Source organism: Musca autumnalis, unplaced genomic scaffold (genome assembly GCF_047663935.1).
Source record: "Musca autumnalis isolate F117 unplaced genomic scaffold, ASM4766393v1 scaffold_2, whole genome shotgun sequence".
Classification (NCBI taxonomy): Eukaryota; Metazoa; Arthropoda; class Insecta; order Diptera; family Muscidae; genus Musca; species Musca autumnalis.
The window spans coordinates 110,613,227-110,640,283 of NW_027411755.1; the positions used below are offsets into that span (position 1 = coordinate 110,613,227).

The window sequence follows — 27,057 nt, forward strand, 5'->3', positions numbered from 1 at the left end:
ATAAACATGTTGATGTATTTTCATTCGTTAGGTGTTTCGTTGAAGGACTATATCTAGTGTGTTACGATGTAGGATGAAAATATGCGAATATACGTATGTATGTGTATATTATGGAATTGTAACAAAATCATAAACAGAAATAAAACAGTTTTTTAATGGTAACAGAGATGGGTGTTTAGAACTTATAAAGTAAGTCATAATCGATATTTTCCGAAAAATGTGATCTGTCTCGAGGCCAAAACTACCTGAAGGAGCGTTCCTATGCTTTTGCGATGTACTAGAGAGTTATTAACTATTGCCTTGACTTTTTAGTGTTGGATCGAAAATCTCAATGGTTTGGCTAATATATGCCAAAATATCCAAAACTTCAAGTCTAAAAAAACTTCAACTCTCGGGAAGCTCGATTTTCACCGTAGACATATGCTCTTTTGCTTTTTTTCTCAGTACAATCCCAGGAATCAGAATCGCGATGCACCCATTGGGGTTTCAAATCGCCCGGCCTAGTGTATATGGTAAAAACTAAAAATGTCTTACAATCGATGAATCCGAGTTTCAACCTTTCAGAATTCGCGAACTGTTAACATTTTCTATCTAATATGACTGAATTTCGTTGAAATGAAGTGTTTTAGGAGAGGTCTCATAATAACGAACCTTAAAAATAATTTACGTGGAAGCTGTGTTGGCATCAATGTAGAAAAATGGGTAATAATGGGTTGAAGCCAACAAGTATTTTATGCTCCTTTCCGATTTCTGGCTTAACCCTACATTTCGTGGACCTATGCTCAAGGAAGGAATCAAAGAATACTCCATGGGCAACATGATAATAGTGTATGATTTTTTGATATATCCACTGCATCTACCAAAAATGAATGCTGACATTTTGAAGCCGGAATTTGGGGTTTTTTGAACATTTTGAATTATGCGGATGCGCAATATGATAACATTCAAAACTGATTATAATATTACAGAACTGGTGATTTTACGTCGTTTGATGTATATCGCATGAGTGTGCTCCGTACAGCATCCTAGTAATTGGAGTCCAAATAGAAAATTTGATGCGTAAATTTTCTTAAAAAAACTATTTTTGCATGTAAAATTTACAAGTGTCATTCAATTTCTTTTGAATTTAGTTTTTTTTACGCGACGGATCTAATGAGACCTTCCGCGTTAGAATCCATCCACAAAAACGGTGGATATAGATACCATGAAATCCGCGTACTAAACCGTGATTTTGAAATTTTTGACATAAATGAAATCCTTTATATGTTTTTATAATATTTGTGAAAAGGTGTGTCATAAATTACAGAGATACGCGAGTAATAAGGGTGTTTTACCAAAATAGAATGTGGAGGAACATCCGAAGTTCTTGACGAATCTATTTGATATAGGATGCACATCAAAATCGTATGCAAACTGCGGGACTTTTATCCACTTTAAGGTTTTTGGCATTGCGAGATACAAGTGACGGCACACAATGGCCGCTGAGTGAAACATCGAAATATGCATAGATATTCGAAGAGTTACATTCGCTATGTCCAAAAGCGGAAGCGCATCAACTGATTTTAACTACTTCGCGAATGGCTTTCTAATTTTCATATTTTTAGAATGGTTGTAATTTTAATTTAAATTTAATTTTAATTGCTGTTTTGTTGTTTGCACCATAGACTAATGAACATACAGACGCCGGAATGCTCTCACCGAGTATGTTCGAATTGAGTGTGGTAACTAACAAATCAAATATAAAATGCCAAAAAATACATGTTAGTAAATATTTTGTTCTGGCAAAAGACTATTTGGGGTTAGTTTTTGATGGGAACTATATTCTCAGATAAAAATATCCAAGAAGATATTGCTATTTTCCCCAAAAATTGTCTTCGAATTTTTTCATTCTCACAACCAAAACAAAACCACAAACTTTTCAATGTAAAAAGATGAAAACCGTACGATTCCTCAAATGTACTTCGGCTATGTTTTGCCGAGTTGTTTCATTCACCACCGAAACAAAAATATTTTTTGGCAAACGTTTGCCGTGCGTTATGGTCAATGACACACACAGGCACAAACACACATGAGATTGCTTAACAACCCTAAAAACTAACATCAACATACCACAGTGAATATTTTATCAACCACCAAACGTTTTTGATTTATTCACATGTGTTTAGTTCTATTTAGTTTTCTATCTGCTCTTGTGGAGTTGAGGACTTTTCGCTTTTTGTTTTGTTCGTACTCACGAATGTAAACAAAACGAAACTAAGCGAGCTCCGCCAACGTGGGTTATGTTTCGTTTTGTATTTCTCCTATGGAAAATACGAAACGAAACGATTGGAAATGTTTTTCAATTCAATTCAATTGTTTCTTTATTTTCAAATAACGTTATAAAAAATATAATTTTAACAAAACTTTTTATGGTGTTTAAAGAAACTTACAGCATGGTCGAATTTGACCGTCTGCTGAATAATTGAGTTATTTAAATGTGCTAATAGTTAAATTCATTTATTAATATTTGTCTGTATCTCAGTACTTCTTTTAAGAATTTGTTTAGTTGAGGCCAGCACCAAACTTCACCACCATTTAAGATTCTAATAATCTCGTTTTGCGATAATTGGCTTTCCTAGAAGTACTTTCTACGTATGTTTTTCAAAACTGGACATCTTCCCATAAAATGAATTAATGTTTCGGATTCTCCCAGATTGCACAAAAAACAACTCTGTCCTTCACCAGTTCTATTTTTGTTAAAGTTTAACCAGAATAAATCCCCTTTAGCTTTCATAATCAGGGATATTTGTTCTTGACTGAAGTTAGCATTACAGTAGCATGAACCTATACTTAGATGGTGCTTATATATTCGATATTCACTGGAACGGGCGTTTTGTATTGATTCATTACGTGCACTATTCTTCATTTCTTGCAGTAGTAATTGCCCTGCCTTTTATTCAGCATAATGCTGCTATGTTCAATGTTATATTGCGCAAGTTGTGAGGTATAATCTTTAAACCAGGCTAAATTCTTATTGACAACCTTCGTGGCCAGTATTTCTGGTAATCTGTAACTTTGGAGATCAAATAACACTTTTGCCAAGTATTGCATATGTAGGCCGTAGGTGTAAATATAACCAGGTTCATATCCAATTTCCAGTGATATTACATAGTTAGGCGTAGTATCCGGGAGACTAAAAATTTTTTGATGAAAAAGCGATATACTTTATCAACCAGATTAAAGTATGAATGACCCCAGATTTGTGCCCCATAACTGTGTATCGATCGACAAACAGCTAGGAATATTTTCCATTTCGCTGATAGATTCACAGATGGTTTTGAGATAAATGTTTTCCATGTTGAGTTTAAGGACAACTTCATAATCTCTTCTTTTTTTACGAGGTGCTTGGTAAATGACAATTTGGGTGTTAGTAATATTCCAAGATACTTGTACTCGTTTACTACTCTTAGTGTTTCGCCTTTGAACGACCATTTTTCATTTGTAGATAGTTTGCCACATTTTCTAAAGATCATTATTCCTGACTTAACTTGGTTCACCTGCATACCCCATTTATCACAATAAGTGTCCAAATTATCAATCATGCGTTGTAATACTTTCGGATTGTCTGCCATTATTACTATATCATCCGCGTACATTAGTAAACGGATATTAGTATTATCTATATAAAGTCCGCCTTCTAGATGCTCGTGCAGATCGTTTAAGTAAACCGCGAATAGGATTGGTGACAATAAACATCCTTGTTTAACTCCACTATATGTGTTGAAAGGTTCTGATAGTTCGGACCCTGCCCATACTGCCGACTTGGTATTCTTGTATATCCTTTCAACGAATGTAATAATTTTTGATGAAAGGCCAATTTCATGTAGTTTAAATATTAAGAGATCTCTTGGTACTCTATCGAAGGCAGCCTTGAAGTCAACAAAATCTGCGTTTACCTTCTTATTGTCATTAAGTTTCAGATTCACTACAGCTGATAAGTTAAAAATGTTGTCCACTGAGGAGTAACCTTTCCTAAAGCCTGCCTGGTACTCGTTTAATATCTGATATCTGTTTATCCACTCAGTAATTCTGCAGTTCACCATTCCAATCATCAACTTTCCAATACAATTCATGAATGTGCAATATGCAATTTATGTACCTAATCGCTATAAATTTGGCTTCATATTTTTCTACGCATTGTGTAGGTTCTGTAGATATTTTAAATTTACCGCCTGTTTATGTATGTCGCACGAAAACCCGTACAAAAGGAAAAGTCACTCACTTCTGTCTAAAAATGTGTTTATATTTCGCAAACTATCTTGCGAATGCCGTTACGTATCCTATGCGAAATACTACTAATTTGAATGAACAACTATGTTCCATACCCAGTAGAAAATCGACTCTTCGATGTCATTTTCGTCGACGATACGTTGACGAAACTACCGAAATTGTCATGTACGACAAGTTGCATGACCATATCTTGCATTGTGTCTTGGAAACAAACCTCCAAAAAATGCTTAAAAAGCGTGCTTTGAAATAATTGTACACATTTTTATGCAAATATACATTTTCTCTAGGTAATAAATGAAATCTTAAAAAAATCCTAAGCCGCGTCTCGAATTAACAATTGTTTAATTTAGTGTTTATAAAATGTGAATTAACTAGAAAAGGGTAAGTTAAAATAAGTAGATTATATTGCATAAAAATAATTGTATTTTTTTTTTTTTAATTCGCGTATTTAGGTGAAGTCAATTGAGAAATTTGAAAATCCCAATATGATGCTCTGTGGTAAGATTTTAGAATATAAATAGATTATAGAATAGAAATCGTTGATGTTATTTTCTTTTTGCAGAATTCATAAATAAAGTCGGCTGAAGTGAGAAGTGCGGCGAGGTAAAGCTGGAAAAAATTATGAATTGATTTTCCTCAATTCATAAAATTCACACACACATTCTCATATTTTGAAAAATGTACACACACATTACTACAAATGTTGACATCAAATTTGATAGTGTATGGGCCGCTTTAAAGGGGTCCATTCACCTATCAGTCTGCCCGACAGCATTTGTGATAGTATGTGAAAACCCACCATACCGGTGCTATCGAACACGATATCGTTTTCGAATGTTTGTCGATAGTTTTGCGGATATTTTGTTCGAGAACGACACACGAGAATAAATTTAAAACGATTCACTCGTCGCTCTGTTTATGGCAGGAAAACCTTCGATTTCGAATATTGGTAATAATATTATTAGCGAATGAATGACGATAGTTTCTACGATAGTGGCGAAAAACATTTTTAGTGAAGTTTCTTGATGTTTCTGTTATGTACTTTTTCCGTTTTTATTTTTTTGTTATATTTCCGACACGATATGTAACTGTTGATAAACATTGTAGTCTTGTGTTTGGCAACAAACCCATATGTTGTCTTTATTTATCAACACTTATTGTTATTGGTCTGTTCCAGAACTGCAAGAATCTACTAATTTTTACTATTTTCTTCGATAACAGGGAAAATTGTTATCGTAGTAAAAATTAGTAGATTCTTGCAGGTTCTGGAACAGAGCATATATTATTCGTAGCATTTATATCGAAATTATTTGAAAAAAACACCTGGGAATTTTATACAAAGAACATAAAATTATTTTTTTAAACAAACAAATTTCTTAAATAAAAAATGTTTCTCGAAACAATTTTTCTTGTGAAGAAAAAGCATTCACCAAATGATCGAAAATGATATAGTTTTCGAACTTTTTGCGAGCAAACGAAAAAAACATTTGACAAATGTTCGAAAAAGATATCGATTTCGAAACATAGTGGCGAACATTCGAATAATATCAGCAACTGGTATGATGGGAATGTGAAAATTTTTGTCTGGGTGAATTGTGTTCATTTTCAAAAATTTCAAGATTTCGAGGAATGACTGAAGGCTTTGCTACACACTTGTCATGCACAAACATACAAAAAGGGTTCATCGGCCCGACAGCATGACTGATAGGTGAGTGGAGGCCTTAAGGGTTTTACGGACTCTGTGGCAGGATAATTTTGATTTCAAATTTTTTTATTATTTGTTAATTTTTCTCGAAACTAAAAATAAATTTAGTAAATATTTAACCATCTACGAATATTGCCGCATTCTTCTCTTCGGTAGCAGCACGACCCAGGGTCACACCATGGATTCCTTAGTGGAGGTCTCTGGTATGCAAGTATGGATTTTGCGACTGTTTGTATAGAATGATTAATACTATGCACTGCGCTGATATTATAATCAGAACGAGGAGTCTATGTCTTTCTCAATCTATCTATGTCTGCAAGTAAACAACACCTTCCCTATAAAGAGTCTTAACATCTTAGGTGCAGATCCGCAGATTATTGCTCTTAAAATATTTATCGGGTGTTAAATATAGTTCCCCAGATGACACGATGGGAAGATCCGTGTCAACTGAAGATGAAAGAGATAAGTCTTTAAAAATTACGACTGTATTCATGTAAAATGCTGCATCCTTCAGAGAGGCTTACACTAGTGGTGGAACGGTATTTGTGGATTCAAACCCTTTACTGAAATGATGTAATGTCAATAATCCATCTCTGCAATCACGGTACGTATGTATGTATATGTATGTATAATATTATGCCAATTAAACAGCGGGTATGTCGATGAGCTTAGAAATCTACATAGTGCATGTGTGTATGTTGTTCATGTTTATCGCAACGAACACTACACGAAAAAGAAGTTAGAATACGATGTACATACATATTTTAGCATGTATTCGTGCTGCGCAACATGTTGACAACATTTAAAGCGCTCCCGCCAGTTAGTGAGGTGCAACAGATAGTAAGTGTATCAATCGCTTGAATTGTGGTGAATTTCATTCATTGACTTCCGTTCTAACTTCTTCACGTGTATTTGTGGTCTATTATGTATGTGGGACCATGCTAATATGTAGGTTGTATGTATGCTTTTTGTACACTTGTTGCTTGGCATGTAAAACGACAAAACAAATGATTGTAATACATGACGCAAACTGCACTGACTTATTTTACTATGGCGTAGTTAAGTGAGAAGTTAATATCATCAGTCTAATCGTCGGTGTGTTACCTAATCTAAATCCCCTATTTTGGTAGCCTTAAAAACTCACAGAACTCTGGGAGAGATATGACAGTAAACCCCAACATTTCAAATGATTTACTATTTTATGACAGTGATAGTTCGAATCTGGTAGGGCGACACCCTGACACTGTAAGTGTGTACATGCCGATACTACATACATTTCCAATAAATAATCGATTTATAATTTACGACACTCATAGATAATTGAAATCCATTTTTATAATAAAGTTGCATTTATAGATTCTGTAACTAACTGTTCAAATGAGCCCATATGCATGGAATCTCTAACTCTTGTGGAGTATTGTGTATATTTTATTACATGGTAACGGGCAATAAATTCGGCGGATGAGTAATGCATTTAAATTAAGAAAAGTATACGCCTATTTGGGAAAATAAACGACATATTACGCACTTTTTAATTTGAATAATTAAATTAAATTTAAAATTAATTATTAATAAAACCCCTCCGTCTTAATTTATTTGACTTAAAATACAAATTAATTGGGATAGAGTGATCATTATGATTATGAAGGCACCTACTTTTACATCAAGAACTGAATATATCGTAAATTATTGCATTAACTAAAGAAAGCAGCAATATAAACAATAGGGAAAGAATTTTGTTTTTGTTTTTAAGATTTAGTTTTTAAGTTATTCGACCTTTTAACTAATTGATAAATAAAGTTGTTATTTGAGCTTGAGGTCATAAGTTCATTTTTATTTTTTCATCATTCCAATATTTCGCAATTATAAAATCGCATCTTCAGGGAATATCTACAAAAACAATAACAATATTTGTTACTTAATTGATAGTATCACAGCATATTGTAAAAATAAACACAAAAGCATACACATGAGTTCGCTTACAATTTACGTAAAAATATTTTAGTCAAGTTTTACTCATACCCTAGACAGACGGCAGCGTTAATTTGCATTAAGATGTGCATTTAATTTTAGTCTGACAGACAACAGTTTCTGCATTTACGAAACAGATGTTTGCTGTTTTGTTGTTATTTGTAATGTATTTTTTTGTTTTCCTTATGTCACAGAGCATGAATATGCTCTCTTCCTCATATGAATATGGCCTCTCTTCTACGGTATTGTCATATTGAAATACCTAAATGCCCTTTAAATTCAGTTTGATTTTGTGCATTAACAATGTGGATAATGCACGAATTAATTTGAATTAAGACAGTTAATGCAAATGAACGCTGCCGTCTGTCTAGTGTATTAGAACTAATGTAGTTTCAGTTAGTTAGTTAGAACTAATGTGGTTTATCTTCTTGTTCGCTGGTAAGTTGTTAATATGTAACATTTCTAATGTTAATCTCCTGTTATAATTACTCTCTGATTGGAGTATAAGAACACTCTCAAAGTTTTGCAGGTGGTTATTAGACTTGCAGTGATCTGCAAGTGCTGTTTTTTGGATTGCGTTTCTATGTTTAAGTTTTATGTCAGATCTATGGGCCGATAATCTAGTTTTAAGTTTGTTCTTCGTGGTACCAGCAGACATTTTACCACATTTCTCTTGTTCATTACCATCACATTCAATCCGGTATACAATATTATGTTTGTCGAGTTTTGCCACTTTTTTTTTTGTTTGGCTAAAAAGACATTTTAAAGTATTGGTGGGATTACATGCTACGTTGTATTTATTCTTGTCGTAAAAATCAGCATTTTGGAATCTTTCGGTAAACCAGGGATGCATATCATGTTTTTGTAAGACTTCTTAACGTTCTCTTTTGGTTTTTTAAAGTATAATTGTTTATTAAATTTTCGATCTTTTGGGAAAACAATTTTTTTGATAATATATCCTTGATTTTTACGATGTTGTCACTTATGCTTAGAACTCTATTGATGAGGTTTCGTCCAGTGTTGATGATCATTTGCTTCGGATGTTTTGAGTAGAAATTTATGATGCGTCCCGAAGCTGTAAGTTTTTGGTACCAATTGATTTCCAATTTGTTATTCATTCTCGTTATAATTGTATCTAGATATGGAATGGATCCTCCTACCTCTTCTTCCGTTGTGAATTTTATATTGTCATTAAAACTGTCCAGTGTGTAAATTATTGCATCTTTGTCCAGAATTAAAATAAATCATCTACATACGTTGTCAATATTACAGGCTTCGTCAATACTTTTTCCATACAGGTGTCACTACTTAACAGAGAGTAATGTTTACTAAACGCACTGACAGCCTGCAAAGGGAATTATCAATGCTGATTTTTCTAAGCATCGAGTATTCTCATGTTAATGAGAATGATGCTCACTGTTCGGCTTTCCCAAAAAAACACCAGAACAAAATAATTGCAAGCTGGTGTTTTTTGGAAAAGCCCAAAAGTGAGTATCATTCTCATATATCAGGCACGATAGGAGAAGCTGGTGAACCCATTGGTAGTCCTTTTTATACCCTACACCACTATGTGGGGAGGGTATTATAAGTTGGTTTTGTCCAAAAAGTTTGTAACGCATCGAAATAATGGGCATACTATACCAAAATGAAAGTCTCGACGAGCTGAGTCGATCTGGCTAAGTGTGATGAGGGTCCCGGAGGGGAAGAAGCCAATTGATTTTGATGATGGTCGGATAATATTCAGGAGCCGGAATAAGCAAAAAGCTTATGTGGAGAAAAGTCAACGTTTTTTTCTTATGCGAATATCTCCGCTTCTGGTAGGAGTATTCCAAAAGTGTAAATTTCATCTAAATTCAAGTCTGATCTTCGAATAATAAATAAATACAACATTTTTCCCAAACACACTATGTACTTTATTGAATACTACCAACAATCAATTTTCTCTTCCACAAAAGTAACCATTTTATTACCATAATGGTCCAAAGTTGCACAGGCAATTTTCAAATTTAAAAAAAATACATAACTACTTATTGAAACTCTGAATTGTAATTTTGTTTTTTTTTTTTCTTATTGGGTCATCATCTGTGATTTTTCAAAATGTGTTGGTTGAAATTATTCAACTCATATGAAATTTAACAGCAATTAATAAAATCACTAAAATATTTTATGTCCAAATTTTTCTCGTTTACTTTCACTTAATCAAGCATAACAACACTAATTTAGCTGTTTCTTTGGAAATACCTTCCAGTTTTGTTCTTCTGAAGTCAAACTACCAACATTCACTCAGTTTATATAAACATCTCAAACTATGTGGGAAATATGCATCCGCAAACATGCAAAAATGCCCACAGGCAACGTCGGGCCACAAAGGGTTAACATGCAACTTTTACAATTAACCATTTTATTATTTTAACGGCTTTTGAACATTTTTCCCACAAATGCTTCTGTTTTAAAAAAAAAAATGATCTGAACAGCTTTCTCTCACCTCCGCTACGCTAACTGAAGAATATCGCTTTCTTTTAAACAGGGTTTAATGCCAATGAGACATCCATGGTTTCTACCCATTCAGAATTCGAAACAGCATATTACTGCCTTGTATTTGGACAAAACGTTAAATCTGGAGGTATCTTCATGGCGACGAAGCAACATCCTACAGTGAAAAACTGGTTCAATGAATTCAATCGTGGCTCACCAAAAAACGAAGGTCGTTGTGTCAGAAAAAATTAAGCCGTGGGTGAACGGATAGTGCAGACTGCCATGTTATAAACCGTGAAACTTACATGAACTTACATTTGATATTACATGAACACCTGTCCAGCAAAAAAAAAATCAAAAAACAAAAAAATCGCCGGGGCGCTATTTAAATAAATCGCGGTCAAAGTTCACATTTTTAGGGTTTTTTTAGGGTTTCCTCAAATCCTATCGAAATGGGATTAGAAAAAATATGGTAGCTGAGAAAATTCTCTACAAGATTGGCCTTTATGATATTTTGGTAGATTTTACCACTATTGAGATATACAAGTTCAATTTAGCACAATTCACTGGCTGTATCGTCTCCTTATAAAACAATGTCATTACTGCAATTTCCCAACTTATATATCACAGAAATGGTACAAGTCTCATTTCTATAAGATTTACCGTTTTCAAGCAAATCGTGAAATCCTAAAAAAACTAAAAATTTGATCTGAACTTCTATATCTCAAAAATGGTAAAACCTAGGAATAAATCATAATGGTCACTCCTCTAGAGAATTTTCACAGCTATAACATTTTCTTTAGCCCCATTTCGATAATACCTAAACCTAAAATAAACCTAAAAATGTGAACTTTGACCGCGATTTATTTAAAAATTCCTGCAGAGATTTTTTCTGTTTTTGGATTTATCTCATGTATGAACATTGCTATTTCAGAATCCGCAAAAAACTTCCCAGGTGTAAGCGATTTTTATTTAAAGTAAGTTAAGGCGGACCGTACATGACATTGTTTTATATGGAGGCGATACAGTCAGTGCCTTGTCCTAATTTGAACTTCTATATCTCAAAAATGGTAAAACCTACGAAAATATTATAAAGGTCAATCTTGTAGATAATTTTCACAGCTACAATATTTTCTCTAATCCCATTTCGATAGGACTTGCAATTTCCAAGCGAAATCGTGAAAACATAAAACCCTCTAAAAATGTGAACTTTGAACGCGATTTTTTTAAAAAGCGCTCCGACGATTTTTTTTGATTTTTCTCATCTATGAACATTGTAGTTTCAGAATCCGCAAAAACTTGCCATTTGTAAGCTCATTTCATTTAAAATTGGTTCAAGAGCACCGTGTTTAAAAAATCAAGTATAATAAATGCATTTTACATTTTATTCTGACAGAATGTGGTTTTGGAGCTTGGAGAATGCATTGTTTTTGTTGCTCGTCCTTTGTAAGTAATTGGTTGTAATCTGTGGGGAGCTTAACTTCTGGCTCTACTGTGTCGTTCACAACTTTGCTCCAAATGGTAGTTGACTTTCGGTTGGCAAGTTTCAGGATCTTTTCCAGAAATTGGATGTTCATGTTTAATCTTTTAAACAACCAGTAAATCTCAATTACGCCTGGTAGACTTTTTCTAGGAATTTCGGATGTTGTTATTTTGTTAGTTTGGGCCGCCATTTGGCTCCTTACGGTGCTTTGCACTGTCGGGTCAAACAATGCCAGGCCAACTAGTTCAGGACTAACATACCACAGATGATTTAACATTTTGTAAAATCAAACATTGGTGGCGTTTGCTTTGTTTTGCAAATACTTTCAAGGATATCCTAAACATGAAATTGTCAGTCAGCAGAAAGAATGTGTGCTGTTCTGGTATCACACGGGAGTAAAGAACAATTCCCAGGCGTTCCTGAAACTGACAGAAGCTCAGGGGAGGAACAAGCCCTAACAGTGTGAGAATACCTATAGGTATGGGGTCTCACCATCTCAGTCGTGGCTATGTGATTCGATATTGATGCACGACAGAGTTGGCGAGACCCCATTCCTTTGGATGCACATCGGGATTTTAACCAGACATATTCAAGAGATTTCAATTAGAATGGTCTGCGATTGACAAATCCAAGTTCGATGTCGGCCAGAATGTTTTAAAACTACTGCCCAAAGAAGAAGTAGAGAATATCATACACACATACATATGTTCCCACAACATCCCTGAAGGGACAAGGGAGACTTCTCTCATATCAATGAGTGCACGCCGATTCATATTGGCTCAATGATATGGGACCTACTGTTTATTGCCGAGTCCGAACGGCGTGTCTTACGACACCACTTGTAGAGAAGTTTTTCATGGTTTAAATACTCAGGAAATGTCTCCAGCATTACTGAGGGGGAATTTTGCCACCGTTGAAAATTTGATGTTGCTTGGCCTGGGTTTCGAACCGCAGACCTTGCACGACGGTAAAGAATATCAGCCAAGAGAAATTTCAAATATGAAGAGAAACTAGTTATTCTATTATTTTATAAAATCACAGTGGCGTACCGTGTCATATACATATATAATCAGCCCCGCCCGACTTTTATCATTTGAGTTATTAAAAACAAAGATCGTATCATTGATAGTTATCATTTCAGCAAAGTTCGTATTACTGAAAATAGTTTCGGTTATCCGGTTGTATAACTGAAACCAATATGTTAATTTTTTGTTCGTTTCAGTAATTCGAAGTAGTGTACAACTTGTTGCATATGTTTTTATAGAAATTATTTCAATCCTAGCCATATGCCCAGGTCATATTTTTCTATTCTTTTCGATCCTACTCTACCATGGTCAACAACAAACTGTTAACAGCAACTTACAAATGTGCAACAAACAATTCTGATGTAAATGATACCCAACAATGAACTTTTACCGGATTCGCTCATACCACCGATACAGTTGGATTACTTTGAAAAAATTAAACGTGACCGATTGGTATATAAGCAGTTTTATTGCGAATATTATTGAGAAACTCTAGAGAAGGATATGAATGTTATGTACATTCCACATTATATATCCATGAAATGCCGGACACGAATTTTAAACTTTTAATAGAATCGATTCATTCTTACATTCTGCAAAGTTTCTTGCATTTTAATGACATAATAAATGAAACAAAAAAGAAATAAGTTGAATGAAGTTTTCTCTCCTCCCTGTTTGTTGCGACCATACTGTCAGTGTTATTAATCAATGCAGAAATTTCAGAATACGCATAAGATTGATTCACTTTAAAGCTAATTCGAAACTAACAGTAGATGGTTAATGTAAACCATAAATTAAAAAAAAATAATTGAAACGAGCATCCCAAAAGAAAGAAAGGTATACTTCTCATTTGCTGATTCTACTCTCCCTCCGATGTGCGACTTCCTTCGACCTGTGAAATTTCGAAATTTTTTACATAGCTTAAATACTTAAGATATGTAGCAAACATTATGTTTAGGGATGGAAACCCTGGATGGGAAAAATGTAATGTTGTCTTGTCCCTAATTCGAGCGAAATTCGAGCTATTAATCCACAATTCCAAAATACACTCTACAATAAAAAAAAGAAAAAGAATACAAATGTACCGCAATAATGTTGACTGTCCCCAAACGTTTTAAGGCCTATTATCTGCAATTAAATAATCCACCCTAGATTATAGAGATCATGAGATAATGTATAAGTCTGGCTGTTCCTTTGTAGTTAGTTACTTAGATCAGCAACCAGCGAATGAAAGTCTAGGGATTCAATTCTTGCCCAACTGAAGACAAGGAATAACCGACCAAAAATATATGTATGTACATTTATTGCGAACGCATAGAAAAAACGTCGTCAAACCATGACATTAAATTTTTGTAGTCAATTTTTGTGTCAAAAATATACATACATATGTACATTAGGGTTATGACTTTTTGACATTTTTCCTCAAAAATGATTTCCTGTAGCAGGGATGAATGAACTTTTGCCTATTAATCACTATGCTATCGTTTATTCCATTGAAATATAAAAAAAGTTCACGCACAAATCGATTTTAAAAAAATAATTTTTTGAAAAAATATATGAATCGAAAAAAAAATTTTTTTCAAAAAATTATTTTTTGTTGCACGAATAAATAAATATAAGCCTACTTATATCTATAATAACTTTTATTTCATTCAAATATTAAAAAAGTCGCGAAAAAAGTCACTTTGAAAAAATTTTAAATTTTTTGTTTTTTGTTAAAAAATTATATTTTTGAATAAAAGCGTTTACGACATTTTTACGATTCTCAGAATTGAAGAAAAATAGTGAGAAATAAATTTTATGTCATTTTAATTATCTCATGTGGCTCTAAAGTTTATTTTCAATTATATATCTGTTTTCAGTGACTTCAAAAAATTTTCCATAATTTTGATAAATTCAAATTTTGAAATCATTTTGTGCGTGAGGTTTTTTCACCGAATGACCTTATAATTAAGATTTTATGTAATCTTATGGCAAAACTCATCACGCTATGATACAGGGATATGAGGTTGTAAAAAAGTCATAACCCTAATGTACATATTTCCCCAAAAGTCACAAAAAACATCCGACAACGGAATACTTCGCGGCGGCAAAAACAATGTAGTAAGCATCATCATATTTAACCGTCCACTACCGACATCCTCCTGTAGCGCCGAGCAAGGTAATGTCATAGCGTTCTCAAGTTATATACAAATAGTACATATCCTAGCTGTTGGTATCCAATAATAGTGACAGTGAAGATACCACAGAACCAAAGCCAGAATGTGGGTATAACAGCTACATTAATAAGAAGGTCAGTCGTTTATAAGGTGTATACTATTAAGCTTGTCAGAACGCCTCACCAATGGTCAGTGACCTATGGTCTATATCATAATTGTGTAATATCAATGGGGCTATAGACCTGGCACATTCACCACTTACCAGATCATCAACTAGAGCAAATTCTGGAAAAGATCTAAGAGAAGTCGATCGACTACAACTACAACTTTATATTTTTTACCCTCTGCCTTTAATCTAAAAACCAACATACGACCAAAATATGCCTCATCGAAATACTGGTATAGGACCCCAAGTATATTTGGACGAAATCAGTTTCAGACAATTTGTAGTCGATTTAGCCATGTCCGCCCGCCTTTCTGCCTGTCTGGCTGTCAGCAGAGCATGATAACTCCAGAACGGTCATCGTAATATTTTGTCCAAACTTAGATGAAGTTCGCAAACATGGTGCGCACCATAACTCTCGAAGATTGTAATCTATTTGGTCCATTCGTTGGACATCGTATTGTTTCTACCAGACATAGATCAGGTTCGAATCGGTCATATCGGTTCATATCGGTCCACTCCTTCGGGTACCTGCGACACAAAATTTTAAAATTTTTCGAAAAAGTGCAGTTGAAGAGCTGCTCACGAATGACTTTGATTTTTTGGTAATTCCATTTTTTTCAGGTGCAAGTCCATACTTCCTAAGAAAATAACACGAAGGTTGTAAAAACCCCCCTACGGTCTTAATGTGGTGTGGCTGGTGAGCACGACAACTTTCAAACCGAATACAACGTTGGTCCAAACTTGGATAACGGAATACGAGGAAAACTGGCCTAGGCGCCATTGGAATTTTTTAGAAAGTTTGACAGTTTTTAGTCTAAACGTACTCAGGACTCTTTGACATACGACCTCGTGTTGTGTTGTTCCCAGGGACTTGGAAAAATCACTTTGCAAAAAGAAAATGGAATTTACTTGTGAACATTTTCGTCCGTTTATTTTTTCCAACTTTCTTCGTGGATAATCGACAAGAGTGCTCCGATCAAATTAACTTGTATGTCGATAAAGGACCATCCTATAGGTTTTGTGAATTCAATCGTGGCCGACAATCGCTAAAAAACGAAGATCGTAAGGGTCTCCAAAAAACGGTCGTTGTGTCAAAAAAAAATTAAGCCGTACGTAACATTTGATATACATAGCATGAACACCTGACGACAAAAATGGGGATTTTCTCGTTGGATCCCTTGTTGATCTGGCAAGAAATTTCGAAAAAATATGAATTCGGTGCTTCATAAGACGTTTATAAGACGGTGACGAATCATGGAATTAAACGTATGTCCCCGAAAAACAGCAGAAGCTGCCGTAAAAGCTTTTTTGAGATGTCTCAATAGGAGTGGAAAACGTGCTTCAACAATTTGTTTGAGGGCATGAACAAATGTATAAATCATGCTGGAAATTACTTAAGATTACAAAATACTATTTTTGAAAATAGAAACTTTTTTGGTTCCCCTCGTATCCCTGTGGTCCACTTCTTCCGGTAATTCTCTCACAAAATATCATTAAATGTCGCTAAAATGGTACGTGCAATAAGTTATGAACCGAGCAACCGATTTTGGGCCAAATCTTTGGATTTCGTAATATTTTTCAAACTTAGTTTAAGTTCGAAAATGGGTCATATATGTGTGTCTACCCTTAGGGTACCTACCTCACAAAAGTTCAACATTTCAGTACAGTTTAAGGTATGCTCGAGAATCCTTTAGAAATTTTTACCGAAGGTACCTGACATAATGGTCAAAAAACTATAAATTATATGTTGACCAACTGATATATATCGGAAAGAAAGACTCCCAAAATAAGATCCGCTTCCCAAATGGCCCATTCCTTCAGGTCGGCAACCTCCTCCGCAACACTTTTAAGCTTTAATATAAATCCACATTTTTGTCGGCAAGTTCATACGTCTAAAAGGAGCCACAGAATTCTGAAATCCCACCAAAATACATAATTATTCGGGAAAAGGAAGCCAGCCAATACGTCGCGAGATATGATAAATGATCCAAAATTTAAGGTAAGTTAGACCTTCATACACCCCCGCACAAAAATTCAGTTAAGTTCCGGTTTTACTGCATGTAGTATTTGTTGTCTTTACAAAAACGCTGAATTTTATTCCCTATACATCCGTCAATAATGGACCGAAAGTATTCGTTGGCTTTAAGCTATTAACTTATGTACAAACGTATGTTGAATCTTTTCTTAAGTTGAAATAAAAATTGAAAATATTCCAAGTCCTTAGCGGCTCGATAGAAATTCAAATCAATTTGCCAATTGTTGTATAATTTTTCTCCGGTTTAATTTCAAAATTCAAGCAAACAAGTAACTACAAAATACATTCGAATACTTACTAACTTTAGGAATGTTCAAACCTTTTTCACCCTCTTATAAACACATACAGTGTAAAATTAATGTTCCAACTCAGTAGAAAAAAATCCCCTGTTTCATATATTTCTCCGATATTAAACATTGTTATACATTATAAAAGTAAATTTTTGTCGACCAAACGGTCTCTTTCTTCGTAACTTGTTATTTATTTTGATGTTAAATTATAAGTTAAATTTAATGTTAAATTTATAAGTATAAGTATATATAATTGTTCCTCAAACATCCCAGGTGGGATAAGGGAGACTTCTCTCATATCAATGTGTTCACCCCGATTCATATTAGCTCATTGATATGAGACCTACTGTTTATTGCCGAGTCAGAACGGCGTGTCCTAAGACACCACTTGTAGAGAAGTTTTATAAAAAAATATATGTAAAAATATAGAAAAATGTTTACTAAGATAACAATAATTGATCGAAAAAAATAGTAAAAATCAGTAGATTCTGGAACTGACCAATGATTTATAAACAAAGTCAAACTTGTTAGCTTAAGCCTAGTTTCGTTTCTAAATTAAACACAACCCAGCGGGAAAATGGAAGCAATGGTAAACGAGAAGGTAATGCAGAAACACTATGGTTTATTGACTCCAGAATACATTATTGTTAACACGGGACATGTTCTAGGAAATAATGCATTCTCTTCATGGGTTCAGAAGAAATGAATGTGTAATCTACAAATTGTCTGTGTACTGATTCCATTACCATAGGATTTGGGAATATAGTGGGTAATTAATGTGCAATTTTTTTGTCATTTGCATTCCGTTCTCGATAACAAAGGTAATACATTCCCCATTTTCCCGCTGGGAAACTCATTCAAAATAGTCCAAATTGTTTTATGTTTTTTTCATCTTCCGTTCCGAACACCATACGTCATATCGATATTCTTCCTGTTTTCCACCCACTTTGGCATTGGCGCCTGTCAATCATCATAAATCGTAGATACAAAAAGCCATCATAAGTTTGGTTACTAAATCAATTTTAATTTATTATTGTTGTTAATTAATTTGTGATGTAAATATATAGTACATAATTGAACATTCACACAGACACACACACACGCACAATGTATTCATAATTTGTACGTTTTATCAAAATTCTAGTTAAAATTTATTGGGACGACTTAATGTTGATTTAGTTTGATTCATTTGACGGTGACGAATGTTGGGAAGAGATAAATACCATATTTCCATAATTAGGTTGGCTTATTTGTAGGGGGTTTTGTGGGGACTTAGAAACAACTGACAGCATTAAAGTAACAACGCCAATACATGCGACCGTTGGTGCGGCCACCACCGCCAACACTAATGTCCGCATTGTTCACGCCACTTATGAGACCACCGCCACCATGTCCCGACGACGATGCACTCAGCAGTGATGAGACACCATCCATTCCCATATCGCTACCCAAATCCAAGCCCAAGTTTGCTCTTCTCTGAAAGCTCTGTGCCATTAACTGAAATTTTCTTACTCTTGCCGAAAAATCTTCAATGCAACTAAGCTTTAATAATCCAACTTACAGTTTCACCGGTGGCACGGTTGATCGAATTCAGATCTTTGAAATCGTAGTCCATCATAACGGATGGATCGTCATCACTGTACATCGTGAAGTATGGTATATCTGTAAATGTGAACATAACGAACAGAAAATAGAAGTGTAAATAAATTTTATAGCAAACGGACTAAAGAGACGATAAAAGTCGATTGGTTTCAAATAAACTTTATTTTGGATTGCTTTCACCTTTCTCAGATGCATCATGGACTGCATCATCGTTATCAGTGGTCTTTTCTTTATCCATTGTTGCAGGGTTCTTGCCGTTGTTGTGCTTACTGTAGAAATCACTGAGCCGTGTGTTACCACTGTGCTCTTTCTCCAGAGCATGATGTAAAGCTACCATCAATCGATCCAGTAATAATGCGGCTCTTTTCGGTACCACCATCTGAAAATGAAAATGTAAAAATTAAATTTGTTTCTCAGAGAATAAAAAACGACAGCCTATAGTCATTATACTAAATGAATGTATTAAATCAATATATGTACATATTTTAATCTATCATGGAGGTCGTTTCAGACTAATCTAACTTCAACCAAGAATTGGAATATTGTGTTCTCTATGAGGAGCAAACATTTTTTGTAAAAAAATCAATATAAGTTAAAGTTTTGTATAGCTGCTATGAGACTGCGCGATTTTAAACTTCTCTCACATTAATGAGTACAACTCAATTCCATTTTACCATCATCTGAAAATGAAAATCTGGGAATTCAATTTGTTGCTCAGAAAATAAAAAACTACAGCCAGACATTATAGTAGAAAATATCAAATCAATATATTTTAATCTATGATGGAGAGTCGTTTAAAACGAGTCCAAATTAATTCGAAGTATGTCTCTTCTCATTTTGAGTAAATTAAAATTGTTCTTCTATATAAAGAGAAAACAAAACAAAAAATTTTATAGCTCCTATGAGACCGCCTGATTTTACGGGTTATCCATTCCGTGGTTTCAAAAGTATGGGACTGGAATTCGATATCTGTCAAACTAAGTTTTTAACCAATTTTTTCTTATCATTTGAAAGTGACATTGATGAAAATGGATCACTACACTATGACAAAAAGCATAGAAATTATCAAAACCTACTACAACAAGTAAAAAAGTATCAGTCGGCTTTGCCGACAGCGATATACCCTCAGCCGTGTGGATTGAAATACTTTTTTCCCAAAATTTTTTTCGTTTTGGCCGGTCAAAAAGTCGATAGTTTGAGCAGATGTGGGAGATCTCGCATTGTCATGGTGCACTATGACTTCAGGCAAACAAATTGTGGTGTACCACTCAGAATTGACCGTCCTACGTTACTCAAGCAAAACAGTTGCCACTTGACCAGTTTTGCCGACGAAACAGGCGACCATTTGCTTCGAACATTCGTTGGATTTGGTTCGTCTTCGAAGACCCTACCGGTCGATTGGTTTTTTGTTTCTGACTTACACGCATAGATCTATAATTTCACCTGTGACGATCTTATGAACGTCATTTGATGCAGCGCAATTGTATTTTTTTCAAAATTTCTTTGCACCAATCGACACGAATCTTTGCGCTGAATCCAACGAGAACAAACTTTTTTATGGCCAGGTGTTCATGCAATGTTGAATGTGTGCTGGTGGAAGAAATGTCCAAGGATGCGTCTATCTTACGGTATGTCACATGATGATCTTGCAATAACAGTTCACGCACGGCATCAATAATCTCTGGCTCAACGGGTTAGTGCTATCTAGGCCAGAAATATATACTCATACAGTAGCTATCGTACAATCTATTGGCAATTATATTCAGCCTCTTCGATGAGAAATCTGAGAAGATCCTAACTCGGTTGTCTCAGCGAAATCGTGAAGGCACGGTCGTCCTAGAGCTTTAAATCTTCGTTGCATTTGTGCATGTGTTCGTTACCGCAGCTATGCCAGTGGCTGTTATGTGGTACATAGCACCTAAATGCTTCGCATGGTTACTAATAGCCCTAGTTCTTCTGTTTCTTCATGATCTGTCAGCGTTCGATTTTAATGCTAGGAACACAGCATGATTGTCAACAAAAATTCCTATAGAGTTTGATGTGTGATGCTGTAGAAGTATGATATAACTTTCCTTTATGGTCAGTATCTCCGCCTCAAAAAAATGCAGTCCTCAGGTAGCTTTGTAGATGTAGATATTAGCTTCTTCCGAGGAAACACCCGAGCTGACTACACAATTCATCTTAGAACCGCCAAAATATTCCATGATATCGAACCCCGTCAGTGGCGATCCATTCCTTCCTGCTTAAAAATTTAACTTCAAACGGCTGATCAAAGGTCACGCAGGCATGTCTCTCCACTTTCTCCACTTATGACAGAAAAGAAGCTTGCAATTTAATATGATGATCAAATAGTATTTAGCGGGTTAAATAGACCAAAACTTTTGTGTGAAAATTGGTAAAATTTTTAGTGTAGTCACTAATTGTTATTCCCAGAAAATATGTTAGAACCACGTTAGTTTTATTTAGAAGAAGAAATCTTGATGCAAATTATGTCGATGTACGTGGTCAGATAACAGAGTTACAGCCCAGTATATACAGGGATCCCTCAGTTTCAATTGTGTGTAGTGTAACCAAAATCACGCTAGAGGTAGCAGTTATAGTTCAATACTGAAAAATTCTTACAGTAGGTAAGAGTTTTGGTCAAGGATAGTGCCAATATTTTTTGATCTCTCACTTGATGCAAATTATATCAAACAGTTAGCAGTTAGATAACGGAACTACTGTCTAATAGGGATACGTAAAATCGATTTCGGTTAATCGATTATTAGCCGCAAAATTTCTAAAAGTCGTAGTCGACTATTGGCTGTGCGAAAATCGGATAATCAACTTTTCTTAATCGACTTTCGAAAGACAGAGTCAACTATTATTCGTCGACCATTAGTCGTAGTCTATTATTATTCGTAGTCGACTTTTAATCGTAGTGGGTGTGGTAAAAACGCGTAATGGAGGGTACTTTTTTATACATATATACATCACGGACCGCATCAACTAAAATGGTCGATTATATAATCGGTTTTCGGCGGTTAACGAATAAACGAAAGTCGACTTTTAGTACACTCTCAAATAATCGACTAACCGAAAATCGAGTTTCAAGTTTTTCACGAAAACCGTATAATCGAAAACCCGATTATTGCATTTCACTGCGTATCCCTACTGTCTAACATATAAGTGGGTTGTTCCTTTATCGTTTTGGTTTGTTTATAAAGAACTACATTTACCTTCCACGCTACAAAATTTCGTTTCTCAGTTTTTTAAATTGATACAAATTACATTGCTGTACGAGTTTTGAAAATTTTATGCTACCTTTGATTAGAAATAGTGTAATACCTCGAAATGTTGATCTCTTTTATTGATCGAATCGGTTAAATTCAGCAAAGGCTATTTCTAATGCATTTTGTATTTTTTCTTAATACAAATTTGTAATTTTCTGAAGAAATACCCAGCAAAATGTTCGATGCCAAAGAAGCTATTCAATCATGGGAGAAAGCGATCTGCCATGTCATCTTTTTAGCATCTTCATCGATAAATTTTATATGAGCGTGGACCCCAAAAGATGCTATTCATTTTTGGATCCAAAGCATGTCATTTACACCAATGCTTTGACATGTCATTTTCACCAATGCTTTGGCATGTCATTTCCACCAATGCCTTGGGATGTCATTTTCACCAACCCTTTGCAATGACATTATCATTACGACGAGAGTTTTTTTTCGAGTCTCCGACAACATTAAACCTATTGTAAATAATTAGTATTATGTATTTAGAAAAAGTGTATAAATAAAAACAAAAAATTCATATGTATTGGATTGATGGAATGGGTTCAAATGTTGATGAAAAGATCGGATCTTCATGACTTCCTTTGCATGGGTTCGAATGCTGATGAAAAGATCAGATCTTTCACGACTTGCTTTGCATGGGTTTAAATGCTAATGAAAAGATCAGATATTTCACGACTTCCTTTGAACCAATGCAAAAGATTCCATGAAATCACGTCATCGCATAGAACTCCTTTATTCAAATTTTGCTGGGTATGTATGTATGGTCCATCTGTCCATTATGAAATAATGAAAATAATAAATAACGTGTCGCACTCATCTTATTATATAAAAGAGTGAGTGGACGAAACGGCTGAAGCTAGAAGCTTGAAATTTTGAGTGTGGGTTGCTGTTGGTGTGTAAGGGTGAGATAAGGCTAGGTTTTTTACTAAATGTTGTATCAATTGTATATTTTAAAGGATATAGCTAAAAATTTGATATTAGGTATGGGAATCAAGGTTGGGAAGTGGTATTGATATGAGGAAATGGTTCTGGAAGCTCGTACTTATGTATACGCAAAGTACTAAATGGTACTAAATTTAGTACAAGTTGGATTTGAGTGAACGGATAGAGCTGAAAACCTGAAATTTGGAATCAAGATTACTGTTGGATTGTAAGATTCAGATATGGAGGTAATTTAGGACAGTCGTACATATGTGTACGAAAAGTACTAAATAGAACTTAATTTAGTACAACTTGGATTTGGGTGAACTGATAGAACTATAATACTGAAATTTGGAATTAAGATGGCTATTGGGGTGTAGGATTGAGGTAGTTTTGGAAATACGTACTTATGGGTACAAAAAGTACTAAATTGTACTAAATTTAGTACAATTTTGATATTCTGAAATTAAGATTACTGTGGGAGTGTAGCATTAAGGATGTTTTGGAAATTCGTACTTATGGTTACGAAGCGCACTAAATGGTACTAAATTTGTTACAATTTAAATTTGTGTGAACGGATATAGCTGGAATCCTGAAATTTGGAATTAAGATTGCTATTGGGGTGTAGGATTGAGATAGTTTTGGAAATTCGTACTTATGGGTACGGAAAGTACTAAATTTAGTACAATTTGAATATGGGTGAACGAAAAAAGCTTGAATTTGGATTTGGGTGAACGGATGGAGCTAAAATCCTGAAATTTGGAATTAGATTGCTGTTGGACTGTAGGATTGAGGATGTTTTGGCAATTCGTACTTATGGGTACGGAAAGTACTAAATGGTACTAAATTTGGTACAATTCGGATTTGGGTGAACGGATAGAGCTGGAACCCTGAAATTTGAAAACAAGATTGCTATTGGGGTGTAGGTTTGAGGTAGTTTTGGATATTCGTACTTATGGGTTTGAAAAGTACTAAATGGTATTAAATTTGGTACAATTTTGGTATGGGTGAACGGATAGAGCTCTAATCCTGAAATTTTGAATTAAGATTACTGTAGGGATGAGGATGTTTTAGAAATTCGTACTTATGGGTACGAAGCAATACAATTTAGTACATTGTACTAAATTTGTTACAATTTGGATTTGGGTGAACGGATAGACCTGGAATCCTGAAATTTGGAATTAAGATTTCTACTGGGGTGTAGGATTGAGGTAGTTTTGTAAATTCATACTTATGGGTACGAAACGTACTTAATGGTACGGATAGAGCTCGAATCCTGAAATTTTGAATTAAGATTACCGGGGGTGTGTAGGATTGAGGCTGTTTTGGAAATTCGTACTAAAGGAGACAAAGCGTACTAATTTTGGTACAATTTGGATTTGGTTGAAGGATAAAGCTGGAACCCTGAAATTTGGAATTAAAATTACTGTTAGAGTGTAGGATTGACGAAGTTTTGGAAATTGGTACTTATGGTATTTGGATTTAGGTGAACGGATAGCGCTGGAATCCTGAAATTTGAAATTATAATTATTGTTGTTGTTATTGAGGAAGCTTAAAAAATGGATGTGTTTAAAGAACTACGTAATATAAATTTACGAAAAGTACTAAAGCGGTCTAAATTTGGTATCGGGTGTAGGAACAGAGAGAACACAGCTGGAATTCTATGATATGGAAATGGTTTTGGAAATACATACTATAAAAAATACTAAATGGTACAGAATTTGATATAATTTGTTATTGTGTAAAGGGGTTAGCAGGATTTTTTTTTTAAATTTTAGAGAACGTTTCAGAAATTCATACTTGTATATTTATATGTTTATGTTTTGGGTTTATTTGTTTACAAGAATGTTTTACCTTCTGATGACAGAAAGCCCCTAATTAAAATGCCTCAAAAATACGGCTGATTTTTTTAATCGAACTAAAAACGACCAGTTCTTAAATAAAATTTAATATTGATTAAAATTGGTACAACAAAATTTTCAGTGTTTATTTGTTTTTTTATTCTTTCCGCACACGAAGTAGCGGGCACTTTGCTATTACATACATATGTTCCAAAACATCCCAGAATTTACAAAGGATAATTCGAAATAATATAAACAAATTCTGCAGAATACTAGTACCCATGGAAGTGGTGTAGGGTATCACTGGTCAGCCCCGCCCGACTATAGCCCTCTTTTATTTGTTTCTATTTTTCATTTGATCCAAAATCCTTATATATGAAATTGTATGCCTAATAGTTAACGTTAACCCGTGCCACATGAGCAATCTTTGTTTCCGTAGCAGGGACGTACGCAGGGGGGGGGGGCACAGGGGGCCCGGGCCCCCCCCCCCCGAAATGGTTTGGTAGACCAAACATTTCTTTAGCTACTGTAACAGATCATTAGCTTTTTCTTTCTCATAAAATAATTTTATGTTTGGATATTTCAAATAAAAACATAAATTTTCTGAAGTTTCTGTACAGAAAATGTACTTCGTTAACAAATTTTTTAAGAAATAATTTCGATTTTTTTGTTCGAAATTTTTTAACTTTTTGCTTGAAATTTTCAAATTTTTCTGTATTACGGCTTTATGCCATATCGTTCCAGTACCAAAAAATAAATAAATGAACTCGGAGCTCCGTAATGACTACACTTCATCTTTGCTAGTTCATTTTTGAGGTTTATGGTATCCTGTATCAAAAAATATGACTAGTTCAATATTGTGGGAAGGGAAGTGCATGAAATGGGGTTTTCGTGGACTATATATCGAAAACCAATTATATATTTATTTCGACAAATTTGTTGTTCACATTCTTTATGGCATTGAGGTAATACTGGGTACCACGGAAATAATATTAACAACTTTATGTCCAGTTTCCGTCAAATATGTATTATGGTAAATGTTTGCAGAAATAATTGTTCTCAGTTTTTCCTTCAGTTTGTAGGGGTTTCATTTCATCGGTTTGTTGAAATCTGATACCTCTATTCGTTTTTTAATTTGATTACATATTTTATCGTCTTCTAGAAGCTCTCAGATACAAATAAATATTTAATAAAAATCCTTTTTTAACCGAATTGTTGTTGCCTCCTAATATTAAAACGTTTTCGGTTTCTCTGCAGACTTTCAAAAACCAGATTAATATACATATTATTACAACGAACTTCCTTAAAAATACTTATCTTTTCTACTTCTGCATATTTGGATGAAAGCCGGGTCAGACAAGCATTTAGACCAGTCCGCCTCTATAGCTGGAGACTTGGTCCAAATTTTAGATGACGTAATATTTTCCAAACTTAGTTAAAATCACATTGGTCCACCACTTCGAGTTCCTCCCCCACAAAAGTTTAAATTGTTTCCTAAAATCGTATATATCCATTTGGCCATTCTTTCTGACATAATGTACGGTGGCCAACTAAAATGGCTGGTGGGCGCGATAACTGTCGAAAGGAATGACTCTCATAATGAGATACACTTGCTTAATGGACTAATTCGGCACATTCAGAAACACTCTCCTTTTGCGCTATGAGCAATAATTCGAAACGTCCACAATCGCTAAGATAGGTACCCTTAAAGTTTTGATATTTTTGTCGGAAAGTTCATACGTCCAAAAAAGGCCACAAAATTTTGTAAACTCCAAGAATACAAATTTTGGGGATAAATATATTGTCTGTGAAGCCGATTTTGGATCTGTCGATAGTA

The 27,057-nt window shown here is 34.5% G+C and overlaps 2 protein-coding genes across 4 annotated transcripts in view; one reads left to right on the forward strand and one right to left on the reverse strand.

Annotated features, from left to right (window-relative positions):
• Positions 1-27,057, forward strand: part of LOC141394440 (uncharacterized) — a 326,009-nt gene that overhangs the window by 236,676 nt on the left and 62,276 nt on the right. The window lies entirely within an intron of this gene.
• The window catches only part of AstCC (Allatostatin double C), a 121,974-nt gene continuing 113,498 nt past the window's right edge, over positions 18,582-27,057 (reverse strand). For 2 of the 3 annotated variants that reach the window (XM_073968769.1, XM_073968767.1), the window contains exons 3-5: positions 19,361-19,559; positions 19,140-19,240; positions 18,582-19,075 (exon numbers count right to left, since the gene is read on the reverse strand). In XM_073968769.1, coding sequence (XP_073824870.1) covers positions 18,851-19,075; positions 19,140-19,240; positions 19,361-19,559 — 525 coding nt within the window. In that variant the 3' untranslated portion in view covers positions 18,582-18,850. The remainder of the gene's footprint in view (positions 19,076-19,139; positions 19,241-19,360; positions 19,560-27,057) is intronic. The other variant, XM_073968768.1, reaches the window with a different exon arrangement.